Source organism: Phalacrocorax aristotelis, chromosome 3 (genome assembly GCF_949628215.1).
Source record: "Phalacrocorax aristotelis chromosome 3, bGulAri2.1, whole genome shotgun sequence".
Classification (NCBI taxonomy): Eukaryota; Metazoa; Chordata; class Aves; order Suliformes; family Phalacrocoracidae; genus Phalacrocorax; species Phalacrocorax aristotelis.
Window position 1 is genome coordinate 112,625,617 of NC_134278.1, and position 19,683 is coordinate 112,645,299.

The 19,683-nt window shown below is 41.5% G+C and overlaps 2 protein-coding genes across 2 annotated transcripts in view; one reads left to right on the plus strand and one right to left on the minus strand.

Moving 5' to 3' along the window:
- On the minus strand, nucleotides 1-16,982 carry SLC4A1AP (solute carrier family 4 member 1 adaptor protein). Its single transcript, XM_075089123.1, has 14 exons — nucleotides 16,242-16,982; nucleotides 14,847-15,030; nucleotides 13,997-14,119; nucleotides 13,061-13,121; nucleotides 12,031-12,170; nucleotides 11,736-11,896; nucleotides 10,901-10,970; nucleotides 7,078-7,267; nucleotides 6,134-6,245; nucleotides 5,292-5,532; nucleotides 4,436-4,510; nucleotides 3,279-3,337; nucleotides 1,655-1,727; nucleotides 1-440 (listed from the first exon to the last, which is right to left on the minus strand). Exons 1-14 carry the CDS (start codon nucleotides 16,800-16,802, stop codon nucleotides 391-393), a joined length of 2,100 nt encoding a protein of 699 aa, XP_074945224.1. The 5' UTR covers nucleotides 16,803-16,982; the 3' UTR covers nucleotides 1-390.
- Nucleotides 16,946-19,683, plus strand: part of SUPT7L (SPT7 like, STAGA complex subunit gamma) — a 16,639-nt gene continuing 13,901 nt past the window's right edge. The window contains exons 1-2 of the mRNA XM_075089124.1: nucleotides 16,946-17,079; nucleotides 17,409-18,064. Of these exons, the coding sequence (XP_074945225.1) occupies nucleotides 17,652-18,064 (413 nt within the window). The 5' untranslated portion in view covers nucleotides 16,946-17,079; nucleotides 17,409-17,651. The remainder of the gene's footprint in view (nucleotides 17,080-17,408; nucleotides 18,065-19,683) is intronic.

Sequence of the window (19,683 nt, forward strand, 5' to 3'; positions counted from 1 at the left end):
TAGTGTTTCTCATTTTAATTGCAGAAACCCAACATGAATAAATTTTATCCAGCGTGTAAGTATACAGAGTTTTTTTTTGTTTGTTTGGGTTTTTTTATTAAACTTTTTTATTTACAAAAGGAAAGGTGAGCCTACAGATTTAAGCCAAATAAAAAGGGCAAGGCTAAAAGTGGAAGAAGAGACAGAAGAATGTGTGGTCTTTTTTTAAAAAAAGTACCTGGAAGACAGAGAACATGCAGGGAGAGCTAACAGCCAGAGTGGCTGTTGATGCCCTTAAATTTGGAACAGCATCTAAAAAACCAACTCTTTTATTCCTCACTTAACATGTGGTGAAAGAGTCCAAAGCAGAGCAGTCCTTCAAACCTCAGATGTACTCCGGGCCCTTGAAGCTTAGTAGCCATATTTTTCATTGAGATGAGTCTTGCCATCACCGCTTTGACCTAATGGACAAAGAGGAAGAGTTGCATTATTTTTTCCCCTCCCTCATCCAAGATAAATGTGCACCCAAGTATGAAATAGTCTCTAGGCAGCACCAGTCAGACAAGCACAAAGAGGATAAAAAGTCAGACTGGATATTATAATTTAAATTGTCTTTTGGTTTAGACTTATAATTCCTCTTAACCATACTAATAGTGTCAAGTTTACATCATATGTTTCTTTGGTTTTTTTGTCCCCCTCTGGTGTCCTCATTATTCCAGCTTAGGAGATAAGTCTGATTATTAGCAATCAGAGAGAAAAAGGAGCTCCCTCTTACGGGTACAGCTCACTTGGCTATCCCCAGATCAGACCTCTGAGTTACGGAATCAGATATTTCGTTCCAGTGGATTCATATGTCAGACAAGTGCAGTCTTTTCATTGAAGGGTGATTCACCAGATTAGTTTTCCTCAGTGAAAGTTATTCTTACTTTTCTTATGCCCTCTGAAGCCTATCTACATTATAAGCCTGCAACAGCCTTATAAAAATTATTGTAATGAATCTATCAAATGAAAGCTAAGCGTTGAACTTACTATAAAAACCTCAATGCATGAAAATTAATTTTTCATTTTAGAGAAACTGAAAATTCATTACACTGTTTAAGAATAAGCTCACTTAGCTAAAAACACTCTGGAACTAAAGTAAAAAAGTTTGTTCAACTTCAACGTATATTGGATGCACGCATCGATTATTCAGTGCCTTCACCAAAGTGTTACCAAGACTTCACTCCAAAATCCATGACCCAAAGTTTGTATTCCAATGACTTTTGCAAAAATCTGCAAAGAAGATTTTCAGATTTTACAGACTTCTGTGCAAACTGAGAATACTAAGATTACTGGAACATTTATTTCCAGTGAAGGTTTGAGCTTGTCTTTCAAGTAGATCATCATATCACTATGTGTGAATGGAGTTAACTCCCTCAGGTGTCATAAAACTGAAAAACAAACTTGAGGTGTATCTGTCCTGTGAGATGAAGCTACTACAGATGCAGTTTGTATTTCACTGCAAGACTTGCGTGGCCGTACAACAAATATGGGGCATAACATGCCAGAAAACATCAGGTTCTGGGTAAAGTGTTCCTGAATTCTTGTTCCTCAAGAAGTTACAAGGACACCCTGGCTACTCATTAGGTAGATTCTTGAGTTATAAGACTAAAAACAGTAGGGAAAATGTTGTTACCTGCAGGAGGGACCCAAATGCAGTAGTCTGGGTCATCATCTGGGTACTGTGAGGAGAAAAAAGGTTGCTGGACCTGCAAAAGGAGAAAAGATTTTTAAGGTCTGTTCCCCTCCAGCAATGTGTCACAGCCACTAAATCTCTCGTTAATTCAGAGGCAAATACTGAAAGGTGAGGGTTATTTCTGAGAGTAAGGAATGAAAACAATAATACAGAGGAAAGCAGAAATATAAAAAACTCTCAAATAGGTCCAGTTTATTCCCAGTAGAGTCACAGAATAATAGAAATGCTGGTTAGATAGGACCTCTGGAGGTCGTCCAGTCCAATCTCCCCCTCAAAACAGAACCACTGCTAACTGTCCACTCTAGACAATCTAATCTTGTCATCCTAATGTTTGGTAGTGTCATTCAAACACAGAATTTCTTTATGCAGGGAAAAGCTTTAGAGTAGGATTTTCAAGTGCTTTACTGATTTCAGTGTGCAATCCCACTGAAAACTTTGGGTTTAAATTGACTTTCAAACTAGAGTATATAAAAGTTCAGCTGTTATATAAAGATAATTTAGTTTTTCAAAGGAAAAGGAAACCCAATTTTGTCAGGTGTCACTGGCGTCACTGAAGTGCTTAAAGCAAACCAAAACAGGTCACTTGCAAGTCAAATGTTGGCACAGTAATGTCTTTTTGTCCCTAGATTTTTAAGTTTTGCCACACCAGTATTATTTTCTCAACAACTTTTGCCTTCAACAACTGCAAGTAGTTATAAAAAAAAAAAAATTAATACAACTGTAGAGTGCAAGACTTAAGAGCCCAAAATGTAGCCAAGTTACTCACCACTGATTTGCATTACTTTGTAGAATCATGACACAGCCTTAGGTTATGCAATTGAAGCAATTTTTCATTCCCTCAGAAAACTCTCCTTCCCCAAATTAACCTCTAAAACAGTTCTTTTGGAAGACAAATGTTTCCCAAAACATTAGATTGCAGAGTTGAACAATCTTTAAATATGGTTTGTGAACAGTCAGTTTAGAATTGTTTTTCCAGTGTTACATGATTCAAAGTTATTCCTCAAATATTAAAAGAGGGGTGGGGGGGAAGCTGACTTCTGGTTGGTATTTTCCATGCAAGATCTGAGCCCAAAGGCAGACAGCATGTGGAAAAAGTGATTTGTGATGGCAGAGAGAATACAGCTAAGCCATCTGGCATTTGGAGAATGCTCAGTCTTAGAGCGAGCTCTGTGCTGACTTGATTGCCTCAGCATGAGAAGCTGCCTTGTTCTCCCATATTCATAGAAATAGTATAACTTGGGCTTTAACAGTATAAATTTACTCTTGCTTTCTTTAACAACGTGCTTTATAGGCCAGCAACAAAGGACAATTCTAAAGGCTGTGTCTACCAGACCCTTGGGTCCTTTGCCAAGACTAACAAGGCAGCAGTTAGCACACACAGGCTGCAGGGAGTTAAGTTTCTTTAAGTAAGTGGTGCAGGGCTAAAATTAGATGGCCACCACAAATAAATTGTCAGCAGAAAAGCACTACTATCACCAAACCGTACTCAAACTGTTAATATTTCACTAAAAAAAGAGCGTACTGAAACTCATAAGCTGCAGGGGTCATGGTGTCATAAACTGACCTTGCTTGAGCTATTAATTTTCTTAACTTTCTCAGATGTGTCTTCAGGTTCCTTATATGCTGGGAATAAAGAAGATTTGTTTTGTGACACACCACAAATGACCAATTCTATCAGAAATAAGCTTAAAGCAAGTTAATGTAAAAATGGATATATCCAAGAGGCAATCCAAGACAGCTCACAACAACAAAATTCATACTTAAGACTGCTAAACAGCTTTTTGTTTTTCATAGATTTATTAACTTATGTTTAATACACTGTCAACCACCTACCTGGATGCAGTTTAATAAGGTCTTCTATTTGGGATTCTGTTACACACTTTAGTTAATGGCAGATGTTTATTTTCTAAAAAATACTCTCAATCTGTAATCACTGCAGTGACTGATTTACAAGGAAACAGTAGGAAATGTGCAGGACCAACAGTTTTTTTAAAAAAACCAAACAACAGAAAACCACAAACAAACCAAAACCGAAACTTTACAGTAACATATGTGAGAGGACTACGAAAGAGATGGAAGTATGCTTTGGTTTTCTGCCACTTAATCTGTGAAATATTGAGACTCTTGTGGCTTAAGCCTATGGCTGAGATGATGGGGACAGGATGACATTCTTAACAGTCTGAGTTATTACAAAATAGAAATTCATAGAGAACTCCTCCGTGTTCAGTACACTAAAGAATCTTCATTTTGAGGATCTGATATTTTTTTTTGTGAACATGTGGAGGGGTCATCTCAGTCATTAACAGATTATTAACTGATGTTATGTAGTATTTGTCACTTTACAAAAGAAAGTTCTGTCCTGCTGTAGCGTTAAGAGCTACTGCAACAGAGTAAGGGGGGGAGCAGGGGAGAAGCATTACGTTTATGCTCCTAAATTAAAATATTTTTTCTTCTCTTCTCATGTTATTTTTTCAAAACAAAGGATCTCAAAGCAGTTAATGACTATGAAAAGCAAGGAGAGCTGAAACATAGTCGAAGTGACCTGCCTCCACCATACACTTACCACTTCCCAAGCAAAACAATATCCTTCATTTCAGTTCTAGAGTCTTTAGGCTCTAGATTAGTCTTAGTTTCCTTCTATTGACAGAAGACAGTAAGTCCTTCAGACAGTTTCTAAACCCACATGCTACTGTACCATAGAGTCTAAATTGTACTGCTCACCTTGAGATTTCTCTTGTGAGGGTCCTATCTGAGATGTATTCCTTAGTATCTTTGGCTCAGGCAGAAAATGAACCCCTGTAAAAGAAAAAAGAGCTAAGCGAGCACTTTGCAGTAACTCTGATGAGTTGAGCGCCAGCATCTGAGACAAAGTACAAAAGGGAACTCTTAGCTACATTTGCCTCAGGAAGAACTCTTCTCTCAAAGTCCTGCAACTTATTTCATCCACCAAGTCCACTGCAATACAATATTAAAGAAAAACTTGTGACCAGTTGAAACATACTTTTCAAGAGCAACCTGTCCAGCATTAAGATGAAAAGTTAGAATTAGGTTTCTGTCATCAAACATGTCATTTACTGAGAAACAGAATTACTGAGTTTTCAAATGCATCAAGCTGATACAGAAAAGGAGGGATTGGAGATGAACCACACAGATACAAGGCAGATACCCCTCCATTACCACTTTTAAAAATATTTTTCCTCCTTACAAATGGATCTGAAGCTTTACACAGACATTTGTTTTCCTTTGAAGTCACTCTCCCCGACAATGACACACTGTAGTTGTTTTCCTATGGACACTCTTCTAATGAATTATCATTATTTTGACCTTTCCTGAGTCCCGGAGATTTCTTCTATTTTACCAAAAGCATAAAAAACCGACTGCCAAGCAGAGTTTCAGCTGGAACCATGTGAAACTCAGCTGTTGGCACACAGACTCTGGACTCATGGCAAAAATCTATGCAAAAGAAATCTGCTGGAGAACCCGTGACTCAAACCTTAGGAGATTCACATTGCTCTGAAAAAATTCAGCAGTAACAGTACCAGCTTCATTACTGGAAAAATCACAACCAATGGTTTACCATCCTGAAGGGATTCCAGATTCTTGTTATTGCAAGAAGAACCATCGGGAGCATTAGTTTCTTTTCCTGTTTCTTCTTCTGCTGACATTTTCATTTCCAGGTTTGATGCTCTGCTGTTTGTTGCTTCTACTTCTTGCTCCTCCTCCATTTCTTCCTCTTCTTCCTCTTCCTCCTCCTCTGGTCCATCATCTTTCATTTTTAACAAGCTTTCAGGGATGTCTGGACGCTTAACAGGCAACTTCTATGGGAGAAAGACTTGTGCATCAGTGCTGAGATAAATGGAGATAGGTGTCACAGATAGGCATTACAGAAGAAAGCACACATATTACTAGTATAGAGACATCTAGTAAGGAAACACTCTTAGGATGAAGAATAGTTAGGTTTTAAGGAAAAGCTATTAATAGAGATGGAAAATGAAAAAATATGTCCAGTCCATAGACAAGCAGTACAGTCTTTTCATAACAGGGACACTGGAAACTGAATCAATCTTGGAAGTGATCTCAGCTATGAGATCAAGAAAAACAAAAGAAAGTGAAAGACCAGCTTTGGTTAGCAGTGGTTCAGCCTGATGTCCCCAGACTGCCTCTACTTGATCCACTGCCTCTTGACCGCAGCTCTGCCCCAGGAGACTGGCTGTACAAGTGCACGGAATGGCAACTGCTGGCAGTAAACAACATCCAATAGCCACTGCTTGCTGCCCTGTGCACCTTCTATTGCTGCAGGCTTGCGCCTCCACGCTGTTTCCATGCGTGTGGGAAGACATGGTTGCCACCTACAGTTCCCATAGCCTGAGATGTCTGAGAAATAGCCTCTAACCTGCAGCACTTACCAGTCTAACTTACCCCTAGGCTTCCAGTTTTCAGCTTGAACTTGCTCCCCCCTTTCATTGCACCAAAGAGAGGCAGGGTAATCTTTTTAGGCTTGCTCACTGCTTCCAGACTGTAACTCCCACTCCTAATAAAAATCAGATACAAAGGAAAACAATACAAAGTATCAAACAAGTCTTACATTTACAAAGACAAAAAAAATAATCTGCAAATTAGAAGTGGATATATAAAAATCCTTTTTTCCCCTCTCATTTGCAACATCCAAGGAGAAAGCTGCAGGAGACGACTCCTCCATCCTACATAATGAAGGATTCAGGCACTTGCCATAACAGGAAGCAAAAAAAAAAAGTCTGTACCACACAGACTCCCTCAAATTCAACTGCATACACACACGTATATATGTAACATACATATGTGGATATATACACACACAACACCACACGCTCGGAGGGCAAACCTCAATTTAAGTAAATTAATTAACTAATCGTCTAATCAAGCTGCCACTAGCAAATGATGAACCCAGCACACACCCTCTTAAATTGCAGTAGCGCTGCTAGGCAATAGTTGAACAGCCACTACACTTGATTTCCAGGTACATTTCATGGAGTGAAAGTGGTTTTCATGTTGTCTATAATACCAGTAAAATTCTTTAGTTCCTTTTGGATGCAGGTTGGGGGAAAAAAAAAAAATATTAAAAAAGCTGACACCATGCTTCCAATCCCCCCCACCCCAATCCTCCCAGAGTGGGCTTATCATACTCCCGCCTTGTGGGGAATCTGCCTCAACCATAGATGCTGCAACAACCAAAAGTCACAGCAGCTCTTTAAAGAGATGAGCCAGGTAGTTTGGGATGCCCTTGCTTTTGCCTTTGGAAAGGTGTTTATTTACTGGGCTTGCACAACTGCCCAGGGATACAACAAAGATGAAAGTAATTGTTTTACACTTTAGCCAAGACTTACTGAGGCTTCAGCTCAGGCAGTTCTGCAGGCTTGACAAGCTTTATTAACCCTTTCAGTCTCTGTTGCTCTTTCTTCAGTTCAAATGATCTCAAGTGAAGCTTCTTTCGTGCCACACTGTCTAAGGTAGATCCTGATTTTATTTCAGTCATGAATTCATCCAAGGAATCTTGAGCTGCTGGCTGGGACTGAGCTAGGCAAGATAAAGGGAAGATACATATTGTTACGGGTGGGGAGATGAGAGCTGTACTCATCCAAGTCCTACCTTTAGGGAATAAGGTATATAGCGCCAACTACCCTCTCAGCAAGTTTCTGTTGCATGGTGAAATAATGGAGTATGTTAGCTCTGGAAATATTAAAGCATTTCTCCTAACAAAAGCCTGACAGTAAACTTTAATCCCCTTTCATAACAAAGCCTCTCTTAGAATTTAATGTTTCTTTATGAGTAAGTGTGTCTCTTCTAGATTGTTCATCTCGCTTCAAGATCTGCTGTCCCTAAAAATGTGGTTTACGGGTTCTTTTTGTAGTCACAAACTAAAATAAACAGAGCTACAAAGAATCTCACACCACTGCATGGGGAATCCCATTTTGGCTTTCCTGACATGTTTATGTAATAACATTTGCAAAGCTCGAAATGAATCAAACACATGATGCTGCCTCCTACCCCTGGATGACTGAGCCATATGTTAGGCCAATCACACAAAATTTACCTTTGCTTTGACTTGACTTTTAACAAGAAAACACTACTCTCTACTTGGAAAAGAGTAATGACACTACTCCACCTGATTTCAAATATTAATAATTCTATGTATATGTGACTAATTACAACAGAACTCAGGTGGAAAAACTAAAGCTCTAATGACTAAGAAAAATAAATACAGAATTCTAACACATGGATTCCAAATAACCATCCAACCAAACAAAAAAAAAAAAAAACCAGAAAAACTCATTTCTTGGCCTTGAACAATGCTTCACAAGTTTTTATATGGTGTTCAAAAATAACTTGGAGGCAAACAAAGAAAAAGGTTGTTGCTAGAATTTTAACAAGCCTTTTGACAGGCAGTCTTCTGCCTTTTAATATTATATGCAAAGTAGTAGCAAATCTGATATTTATCTGCTGTATTATAAGCATTTATTTATATATGCACAAGCATAATTATGTGATCAATGAGTTATTTTCAGTTCAGCTTGAGCTAATTAAGTAGCATTTGAAATTTTAAATGTGTACAAATAAAATAGTGTAAGTTATTGTTAAGAGTACATATTCAAGCAGTGTTACATGACTTAAATATTTAGAGAAAAGTCTAAGTCTCATGTTTACAAGCGGACTAAACTGAAAAGGATATTTTTGATCTAGAACAAAACACAGGTTACAATTTAAAATGTATGAAAGCCACAACAGTAACTCTCCAAAGATATACAGAACTAAGAGGCTTTGAAGATTTGTAGCATCCACCTCCACACAAATACAAATGACGACAAAACATGTCATAAAAGAAATTCAGACAGAAATACTCTTCTTCCTCATAACTTTTTATATGAACCAAGACAAAAAACATCAACGAAACTAAGAGTCTGAAACTCTAGCAGGCAGGAGCTGAGCAAAACGATCATCTAATTTAAACACCAAATTTCAAATTGTTAAATAATTCCAAACAATTAAAGGTATAGTTCCACAGCTCGCTTCTCTAGCTGCAGAACAGCATAAGTGCTTCAGTCAGTGAATGATCTTCAGTGAATCAGATCACCCCTTCTTGCAAATAGGGCTCTCTGCTTGATGCCACCAGCAGTGCCTAAGATCAGGTAGTTCAGCTTACAGGGTTACTGTTAGCGTTTAGTATCTGTTGCAGCAGTTTTCTACACTATTGAAGTAAAATTTGACATTGCTAGGAGGTGAATCTATTAAAGCTATTATACTTGATATTCTAGTGGGTGGGGCGGAAAAAAGCTATAGGGCTATTTACTGCACCATCAACTTATTGGTAATTTTCTTCTGAACTGGCAACCAAAGAAGCGCTCAAGAGCTCTATGTTCACTCATGCAGCTGAATGAAAATCAAATACAAGAGATACCAAGTCAGTCCGTCAGTAATTAGTTCTGAAGAACTCCAGAGAACCATTTCTGAACTTCTCCTGTGATTTTTTAGACAACCACTTAATTCCTCCAAGTGCTTAGTAAGAGATGTTGCAATTTAGCCTGTCATTCACTCATTGGTCTCTCTACATTCTTGCACTTAGGCTACAAATAATCATTTAGAGCAAGCAAAAGTGTGGTAAGGTTTTAGAACTGTATGCAATGCAGCAGCTTTGCCAGGCAGCTCATAACAGTGGTAAGAATCACCCATGATCACTATGCATGCTTCCTGGCTTACACTTGTACTCAAGACCTGCGATTACCTTGAATCATCCAAAGAAATAAGAGAACACACAAGTATCTAGAACACACACACACAAGTAACTGATGATGCAATATTTGCTATGTTTTATCCTGACCTAGTTCTAGGAAATTCCTATCCAATACTGAATTACTCTGAATTACGGTAAGTGCTGAGACTGCAATTTTTCCAAGGCTCTAAACTAGCTGTCTAACCAGTTGCAATTTACCAAACCATGATAACATATATCAGAATTATATGGTGTCAGGAGAAGTCTATAAATGAACTGATTCTTCCTCCTCCCAGCCTCTACTACAATATGATTTAACAGTCTTGTTGAAAAACAATACCAGCAGAAACAAAGGCGTCATAACATATGAGAGCTTGGAAAGACATGTCTCAGACAACATAAAGCATTAGCTTATCTTGCTAGTCAATCGTTAGCTACTTATCAGAACAGTCATGCTGAAAACAATTCCTTCAAACACACTGAACCCACCCATCAGTTAGAATGCTCTGTGGAACAGCACTGTTTTCTGAACAGTGATCTGGTATAATCCATCACCACCAAAAATGTTGATACAAATGAGTTTTGGTGTAGAGCTGAATTACTAGAAAGAGAGATACACATATAATGCACAAAAGGTAGCCCAGCTGTCAGATTGCTGCTAGGTTTCTTGGAAAGAAACTCCTCTGACAAACTGACATTGCAACCTTTATTAATGCCAACTCTGTTAAAAAGGTTTTTGCATGAAGAACCAGCTTAAACACATTTCCTTTATGTCTTCCTTTTATTCCACAAGACATAATCAGTAACAGAAAGCAAAATACAGCTATTTGTATAGTGTGCTTTTAAATCTAACGCACTACCAGATACAATCACCGCTTAGGAAAGGCTCTGCGTTCGTACGCAAAGGCAGAATCCTAGAACCTGATCAGCACCCTCATAAGCTAGCAAGTTCACTGAACGTATGGGCTAAGCATCAACAGCTTTGACTCCACATTTCTCTCTTCCCACCCTTCCTTTTTAAGGTGCATTTACAGTGAGAGAAGATACTGTCTTTTCCATCAGTTGTTTGCTCTTGCCTTAAAAATGGTTTTGGAGGGAGTGGAAAAAAGGTGTTCCTCAGATTGGGTCAGTTTCACAGTAACAATGCTCACCCTCCAGGAACTTGTACTCATCTCGTTACCTTAACTTAGATGCTGCTTGCTTTGGAAAAAGCTGCATTCATTAGCATGTGACTATACACACAGAGTACACAAATTATTTGATGAAGAGCCTAAGTATCCTCTCCAGCTACCTCAGTGTCCCGCAAATCTTCCTACCCCTTTGTGAAAAGTGGACACTAAAAAAAAAAAAAAGCACTTAAGACAGAAATCCATAAGATATACCTTCATCTCTTTATTGTTCTTTATGGAAAGTACTATGATCAAATAAACTTCATACCTTACCTTTCCCTGAAGCCTTCAGCTTCTCTGTTATCTCAGAAAGCTCATTTTCAGCTTCCTTTAGCTTTGTGACCTATGAAGAACAACATGCTTAGAAGATCTTTTTATCGTCTTAAAATCCTCTTAAAAGGAGTTACTCAAATATCCTATCAAATTACCCCCATTTTTCTATTCCTGATCTTTGACCAGGAGTTTCTGAGCTGAAAAAAATTATAGGCTCGATTGTTCCTAAACAACTTAACATGCTGTCCTTTCACATGCTGTTAAAATAATTTTCTTTCTGAACCCCAAAAATATGTATAATGCTTCAGCAGCAATGTTATACCACCCCTGTGATTCTCCAACCCTCCCTATCCCTGGTCGCCTACACCCTATTGCCTGTGTAGGACTTTTAGTTGTCATATGCCTGTCAGTCCAGGCTGCTGCTTCTTTGATGCAGAATAAGATCTTTCTTTGGGATGTGCCCTGTGCACTTGAAAGTTTGCAATTATGTTCTGATGCTTTAAAACTCTTTTAAAAGAAAGTATCCTGTTCCATTATTTCATTCACCCACTGCTGCGATCCACCAAGTAGAATGCAACACTATACAGGCAAAATCAAGGTAGTTTGCTTCCACTAGAATGAAGTAAGCAATATCTTCAGGTATTTACAGATATTGTCCACAAATCAAAAAAACCCACTATTTTATTCTAACTTGGCCAACTGAGAGCTAAAGGTCTGAAATGATATCAGGGTTCAAGCTAACACAGAAAGATCAGGAAATATTTTTTATTTTCCTTCTTAGTAATAACACATGCATGAGTGAATAAGCCTGGCATGTCATAATAATTCTTCTTACCAGGGAGTCATAAGTCTCTGGTTTTTCTTCTATTTTACCAGCTTTCTTCATTCTGTTCAGTCGCTTCTTTTCTACAGCACCAGTTCGATCAAGGAAGGTATCATCATCACTGTCATAAAAATCCTCATCTTCCCAATTCTTTGATTTCCTTTTTCGGGATACTGGGAAAGATAATGGAGAAGGCAAGAAACAATGCTTTGCATACCACTGAGCAATAAAACAAATTCAAGATAGCAAGCTCAAATACCTAATTTAGGGCTTTTAGAGTGACCACAGCATTTGACTAGTTATTCACCTGCTTCTTGCCTCAGTACTCCCCGAGCATCGAGCAGCCTGCAAGCTTCCAGTGCGCACTGTATCATTGCTTCCTTCTTCTTTCCTGAATGGAGAACCTCTGCCACCAGCTGCTTCCCTGATGCATCATCCACAGGCAGCCTGTTCAGATTGAAGGATCAGAGAACAGCTCAGATACAAAGAGCTTTTCACAGATGCTACTCAGATATTTTATTTATCACATTGGCATTGTTCTTGCCATTTCACTCTAGTCTTTTTTTGTGGGCTAAATATTTTCACTTTTTGTTTTCATACAGTACCAATCAAAAGACAAGCATGGATTTCCTAAAGCATAGAAGTTTTGTTTTGCTAGTCCAAACAATAATTCTTCCTGTATTCATTCCATTGGGAACACAAGAAGTTAAAAGGTTAAACATCAATTCCTGAATCATTTTAAGCGCCAGTATCTTGCATCCATGCAACACCAGTAATAAATACTTCCCCTGCTAAAGTAAAACTTTCTTAAGTAATACAGTCATTGCAATGTTGTACCTCTGCATTTAAGACCTAGCCTGTTGACTTAATTTCCACCTCACCTTATCCTGCCTTATAAAAGAATGACATTAGTGGCCTCTTGCAGGAACCCATCAAAAACCACTTTATAATGTAAAAGAATTGAAACTGGGTACACAATAGAACGAATGATTTTTTTTTCTCTCTCTCCCATTAGGAATTGAAAGATATTGTTTCCTAGTTTCTTCTCTCGCATTTCAATTTCATGTATTTCTCAAAACAAGGGGCACTGAAAGGGCCTAGACTCCTGCTTTCCCAATTTTCCTCTCTGAGGAAAATCAAATGCTGCCAGACCAGAAAGGAGTGCAGACAGAGAACTAAGCACTGATCCTTGAACTTCTCTCTCAGTATCAGAGCTTAGGTCTAGTTCCAGCTGGCCTTCTTGCCAACTGTGACAAGACAAGTAATTCCTTCAGCTTTTATTCGTGAGTTCAATTAAATCAGCTCCTATGTACAAAAGTGAATGGAGATATACATACTTGATCCTGCATAGCCAGCTATTGTGCCCACGATCATCATATTCATATTCTAACTCTTCTCCTAGAGAGGAAAAGAAAGTTGATGTAGTAACCAAAATTGAAATCAGCAGGAATAATCTTTACAGCAGAGAAGAATGTCACAGTTAAACAAAAGAGATAAAATGCCCTTGTTACAGATCAAAGGACTGAACTTGCCTCTGTTTTTTTAAGCCATGGAATCTTCCGTTGATATTATGCTCATTTAGTTGTTTTTCACAATCAAGGCTTTTTCAGATCAAAAAAAACTCTAAGTGGCCTGTTCAGGAATACATAGTTCAGAGAAAAAACAATCTTGCCTCTTTATGTATTAAAATAAATGACATTGAAGTAACAACAGTTTGCAATCTGGATTCACAGATATCGTTTATCTTGAAGATTAATTTTTCACTTTAGCTAGTGAGTCATCTGTAAGTTTTCACTAGCAACCATCAAATTTTAGACCAATTCATTACTGCCTTTTGTCTTTTTATACTTTCCAATTCTATCTCAGAATCACAGCCATCTGCAAACAGAAGAGTGTGGAATTTGATGGATTTGGATTTTTCAGCATAGCTTCAAAGCACGGGTGTGCTTTGTGTGTCACTCCAGAGGAATACGAGGAGTTCTCTGGAACTCCCAGTTTAGGAATTAGTAACTAAGTCTCAAATATACAATGGCGAGCTAAGTTTTAATAAAGAAAAAACAAAACCCAAACCCCTAAAAACCCAAACAAGCAACAAAAACCCCAAACCACTGCCAGCCCCCCTGCCCCAAAAAATGGGCCAAACAAAAAAAAACCTTACCCACAATGTAACAGAAAAGTTTAGCTCCCACACGTTAATTCCCAAAGAAAAACATGAGCACATCACACTTTGCTAAATAGAAAAAATTACATTTAATAAAAAAAGAAAAAAGTACCTTCTCTGTCAAAAAAGCCCTGTAAGGCCTTCCTAGGATCTTTCATATAGAAGGCATCTTGTACATCCTGAAAATCAATAGCAATAGGGTTTTCTTCAATCTCGTCCTCCTCAGCATCCTCCCCTAGAAGACAACAAAGTGCATTAAAAAACCCCCCCACCTGTGAAACATTAGAAAGAGAACACCAGTATATTTTAACTTTTGTTAGTTTGAAGGAAGTAGCAGCTACATCACCCTAAAATAATTTCCTGTAACTTGAATATTATTTCTGCACCCAATAAAAAAAGACCCAAACCCTGCTTCCTTTTTGCCATTAGTTATTCCGTTATAAGATACATCTCCGCAGATGAACGTCACTGCAGTTTCAGCACTTTCAAGGGCTATGTGCTTATACATTTCCCTTCAAAAAACCAACTCATTTTGTACTGCAAATCTCATTAATTACGATTTATCTAGCTTTGAGATGTGGAATTCCTATTTAAATTTAAAGACAGCTATACTGCATAAAAGTCTCAAGCAATTAAATTTCACCTCTCAGGCTAAGATGTGGACATCATCACAGGAACAAACAACACAGCATTAACGTAAACTCTGTTTCATGGCCTTTTATAAGCGTGGGCAAGTTACCTTCTCCCTCTTAAAAGGAGTTCTTGCATACTTCTCACCAGGTATAAGCTTGCCTTGCCACAGCACTCTTCTTTTTAAAAGGAAAAGGATTAATATGTACTCAAGAACTTCCCACTGGATTGGGACACTTGGCATCCAGCTGGAATTTCAATCCTAGTATTCACTGAAAACTGGCTTAAAGACCTTCCAGGGTGTATCAGCAGATTTATGCACTGTCACTTACCCATTCCCCATGAGCAGGTCATATCACTGTTCTGACTCCTCTCACTTCTCTCCTCTTTTTCGCCTTCCTCATCAGAGTCCTCTCCCAGCATTCTCTTTTCTAATTTTGCTTGCTGCTGCTTACGCAGTGCCTTCAGTTGAGTCACAGTTAGTTCTGACTCAGACTCCTGGTCCTCTTTGGGTCCCTATGTCACAAACAGTAACTTAGCAGAAGTGTTTTTTGAAAAAAAAGAAGTATTTTCAACACACACAGATTATGTACAATAACATAAATCATTATAGTGCTATTCAAAAAGTGGAATTATTAGATCATTTATTATGGTTTGCATCCCCAGATATATTAGTTTGAATGCCCTTTCCAAAGGGGGGAAAAAAAGAAACGACCTTTATTATGTACTTGTAGTCAGATCAATCTCAAACATAACCGTATTTTAAAGGCAGAGGGCAAAAATTTCTGGCAGTGCCACATAGGAGAATTTGGGGAACAAGCAGCTTCTGAATTGTGTGCGGGGCATGCCAAGTGCTCTTGAAGTTCCTATTAATAAAGGCTCCCCTTAATCACAAAAAAAATATTAGTGCTTTACTCTTCTGATGCATCATACTGCTGGAGAAACTTACCTGACACATCATACTGTTGGAGAGAAAAGCCTTTTGCACTAATTTCACACCAGCAGAAGCCGCCACCCCTGTCCTCATGCTGAGCCCCACCCAGGGCTGCCCCATGCTCAGCTCACCAGGGTAATACAGCAAGGGGACCCCCTGGCCCCACCCTGTCCTTCAGTCCCAAACCTCACCTCTGAGCTGGCAGTAGATCCCTACAGCTGACTACTTTTCCCCTGGTAAAACAACCATGGCAGCACTGGGCTGCTTCCAAAGCACCCAAACCGCCTCACACCTCAGAAACGGCTTTCATAGAAACATAGAATGGTTTGGGTTGGAAGGGACCTTTAGAGGTCATCTAGTCCTGCAGTGAGCAGGGATATCTTCAACTAGATCAGGTTGCTCAGAGCCCCATCCAACCTGACCTTGAATGTTTCTAGGGACGGGGCCTCCACAACCTCCCTGGGCAACCTGTTCCAGAGCTTCACTACAGTCATTATAAAAATTTTTTTCCTTATATGCAATCTAAATCTACACTCCTTTAGTTTAAAACCATCCCCCCTTGTCCTGTCACAACAGGCCTTGCTAAAGAGATTGTCTCCATCCTTCCTATTGGCCCCCTTTAAGTACTAAAAGGCTCAATAAGGTCTCTCTTCACCTTCTCCTCTCCAGGCTTTCACCCAGGGAGACGCAGATGGAGATTCCCGCGTGTGACCCGGGGAAGCCTTCACCACACGAATCGCCCGACTGAGGCCCCGGGAGCACGGTGGGGCCGCCCGGGCACCCACCCACTCACCTGCAGGAGGAAGAGGCGGGAGCTGCCGCCGAAGCGGAGCCCGTGGCCCACCCGCACCCGGCAGTAGGTGCGGGGCGGCACCCGCGCCTTGTTGAGGAAGGTGCCATGTGTGCTGCCCAGGTCGTACACGTAGAAGCCGGCGGCATCGTCGCCGTCGGGAGATCCACCGGCGCCGCGGTACTGCAGCACGGCGTGGTGCCGCGACACCGAGGGGTGCTCCAGGGCCAGGGCGCAGCCGGGCAGCCGCCCCACCAGGAACCAGCTGCCGCCCTCCAGCCGCACCGAGCCCAGCGCCACGCCGCCCTTCAGTACTTCCAGCCCGTACCCGGCGCCGGCCGGCGGCTGGCTGCCCCACGACGGCTCCTCGTAGCGCGGCGCCGCCGGCGCAGCGGCGGAGCGGACGGGGGGACCCGGCGGGCTGGACGCCGGCTGTCCGGGCCCCGACGGGCCGCCCTCGACGGCGCGGGGCGCGGCGGGCAGCGGGCGGCTCGGGAGCTTGAAGGCGGCGGGTTCGGCGGCCGCCTCCGTCTCCATCGCCTCCGCCTCCATCGCTTCCGCCATCTTCCCGGGTCCGGTCCTAAATAGAGTCCTCCGGGGACGAGCACCGTTGCGACTGCCGTACCGGGGATAGGACGCAGCTCCGGAGGGTCGCGCCACTGCCCAGCCACGGCCTAGGGTAGTGTGGGGGGTGAGGCGCGGAGGGAGGCAGAGGTAGCGGAGGCGGGAGTGGCGGCAGCCATCGCTCCCGTTCTCTGGGCACGAAAGAGCGCTGGTGGTGGGGGAGCCGCTTCTGGTGGAGGACCGGGGCCGACTTCCGGCTCGGCGGCCGGGAGTGGAGGTGCGGGGGTGCTGTGGGGTACGGCGGCGGCGGGGACTCCGCACCGGGCGGGCGGGCCTGGCGAGCCATGGGTCGGGGCGAGGGGCCGGGGTGCGGGGCAGCCGTGGGCCCGGGGCTGGGCCTGGGGAGGGCGGGCGGGCGACCGGCGGGGCCTTGCGGAGGCGGCGGGCAATCCGAGTGCGGCCCCCGAGGCTCCTCCACGCACATCGGCGCGCCGTGGGTCCCGCTCAGCGAGGTGCCGGCGCGGCCCGGGCGGAGCCACACCAGCCGCTGTTGTAAACAGAAATAATTACCGCCTCACGCGTGCGTTTCTTCTTCCCCCCTCTCAGGAGCAGTGTAATCTGTCAAGTGCCCGTATTGCGTCCTGATGCCATCGTGGAAACCGCGCTGCTTCGAGGGGCGCTGAGCGACAGCTTTCCTGACAGTCATAATTTGCTTTATTCAGAGTGTCATCCCGGCTCGAGTTTCTGTTGTTGCCCAAATCTTAGTGTTTTTCCCTGAGACAAGGCTCCTTTATACTACGGTGTTTGGTAGCCTTCTTCTGGGGTCTGACTACGATACGTGATGTAAAAATGCTGCGATATTGGGGTGAGATTCCAGTTTCATCTAACCAGGCCAACCGCAGCTCTTTTGACCTGCTTCAGCGTGAGTTTCGTACTGTGGAAGTCCAAGATCCTCCATTGCATCAGCCATCTGCAAATAAACCCCGGCCAACCACCATGCTGGACATCCCCTCGGAGCCCTGCAGCCTCACAATTCACACCATTCAGCTCATCCAGCACAACAGGCGGCTGCGCAGCCTGATCGCCATGGCTCAGGCTCAAAACCAGCAGCAAGCAGAGGGCATAAAAACTGAAGACAACGAACCTCTGCCATCTTGTCCAGCCTCTCCCCCTCTCCCTGATGACCTCCTTCCTCTGGATAGCAAAACCCCAAAAATGCCATTTCAGCTGAGGCACAGTGACCCAGAAAGTGATTTCTACAGGTGTGTTGGTATTTCTTTGGGTTAGTAATTGGCTGAAGGAAAGCTGAGTGTTCTTAAATATATGTGTAGGTATGTCGATTCCCTTAGGTTGCAGGGTCGAACAGTTACATGTAAAGCATAAAACAGGCTTCAAAAAGTAAGGATTTAGATTTCTGCTGTATGGATAATGTGCACATTGTTTAAAATAAATGTGCTTTTGTTTCCTGTCTATTAAACGTAGATGTGTAGTGCTGATATCTGTTTCTGATTTCTCTCAGTGCTACAGTGAATGTTTGTGAATGGTTTTGCTACCTTCAATGGTATTTTGACACATTTAGTTGTAGGATGTGAAGTCTCTTCTATTTAGGTCACTTACTGACAACTAAACTTGCCTTATTGTGACTGAAAATCCAGAAGAGCATGTCTAGGTTTTGGCTGTTTAGTTGTAGGTTCTGAAAAGATGTTTTGATAGCATATTTGTAAGATTTCAGTGGCGAAGGACCTGTGATGTAGTAACTATCACATTTCACCCTGTTTGTTGGTGTTAGTCTGGTTTGGGTTGGTGATGAGTATGGGTGAAGGGCATTCTTGTCTCTGATATTGGCTCCACCAGCCAAGGGCTGGAGAAAATATAAAGGAATGTTACATTGCTTCTACCTCTGCAGCCAATCTTTAAATAATATTGCCGCCACCTCCCTGTCTAGCCCTCTGACGAGCACTAAATTCGCATAGAGATGTTGCATTTCTTGTAGGATCTCACGATACTTTGTAGGTTGTGTGCATTTAAATTCAGGGATTAATCCTCACTACTATAACTTTCTGTTCTTAGATTAAAGGCTGTGCCCCAATGAACATGATGTGGGAGAGGATAATACATTTTAGTTTTTAAAATGGGGGAAATATGTGTCAGTAAAATATAATGTATCAGTTAAATGCAACTGAGATCTTTAATGGTTGTATAAAATGTGTTTTGTTGAATGACATTGCTTTTGGTAACATAGTCTGTCTGAACAGTAGAGCAATTCTTTAGTGTTGTTTGTGGAGGAACACAATCATCCTTCTTGGAAGAAATAATTAATTAGCCTAGAGGCGTGAAGGGAAACCGAGTCCCGTGAGGATAAAGCCTGAGCCCCGTGACTCCTGCTCTTTCTGGCCCTGTGGTTAGTAGAACTCCGCAGTGTTCTGCTCTGTCCTCCCCAGCGGCTTCAGCTTTATGTTCAGTTTCCTGTGGCTCCGTCCATGTTTTGGCGGCTGCTTTGTCTTTTTGTCATCCCTTGTGAGTTTCTAGGGTCCGAGTAAAGAAATGTTATTTAGCAGTCAACCACATGGGGGAGTTTAAGGACTAGATTGTAAAAAACTGGATAGATAATTTTGAAATGAAATGTTTTGTGGCTGACAGAGGGTGGATTTATAAGGAGCTGCAGCGTAGACTACAATTTAATTGTGTGCTTGCTAAACCAAACACATTTATGCTTTTTCAGGAGGAAAGCTTTGAGTTTGTTGTTGCATGTTTGTTCTTAACCGTTTAAAGACAATTAAATGAATTAAGAACAGCAGCTGCTGTTACAGTAGTAAAAATAAAGTTATGTGATTTGCCGATTCTTGTTCTTAGTGTGTAAAAACAATTTAAGGAAGACCGT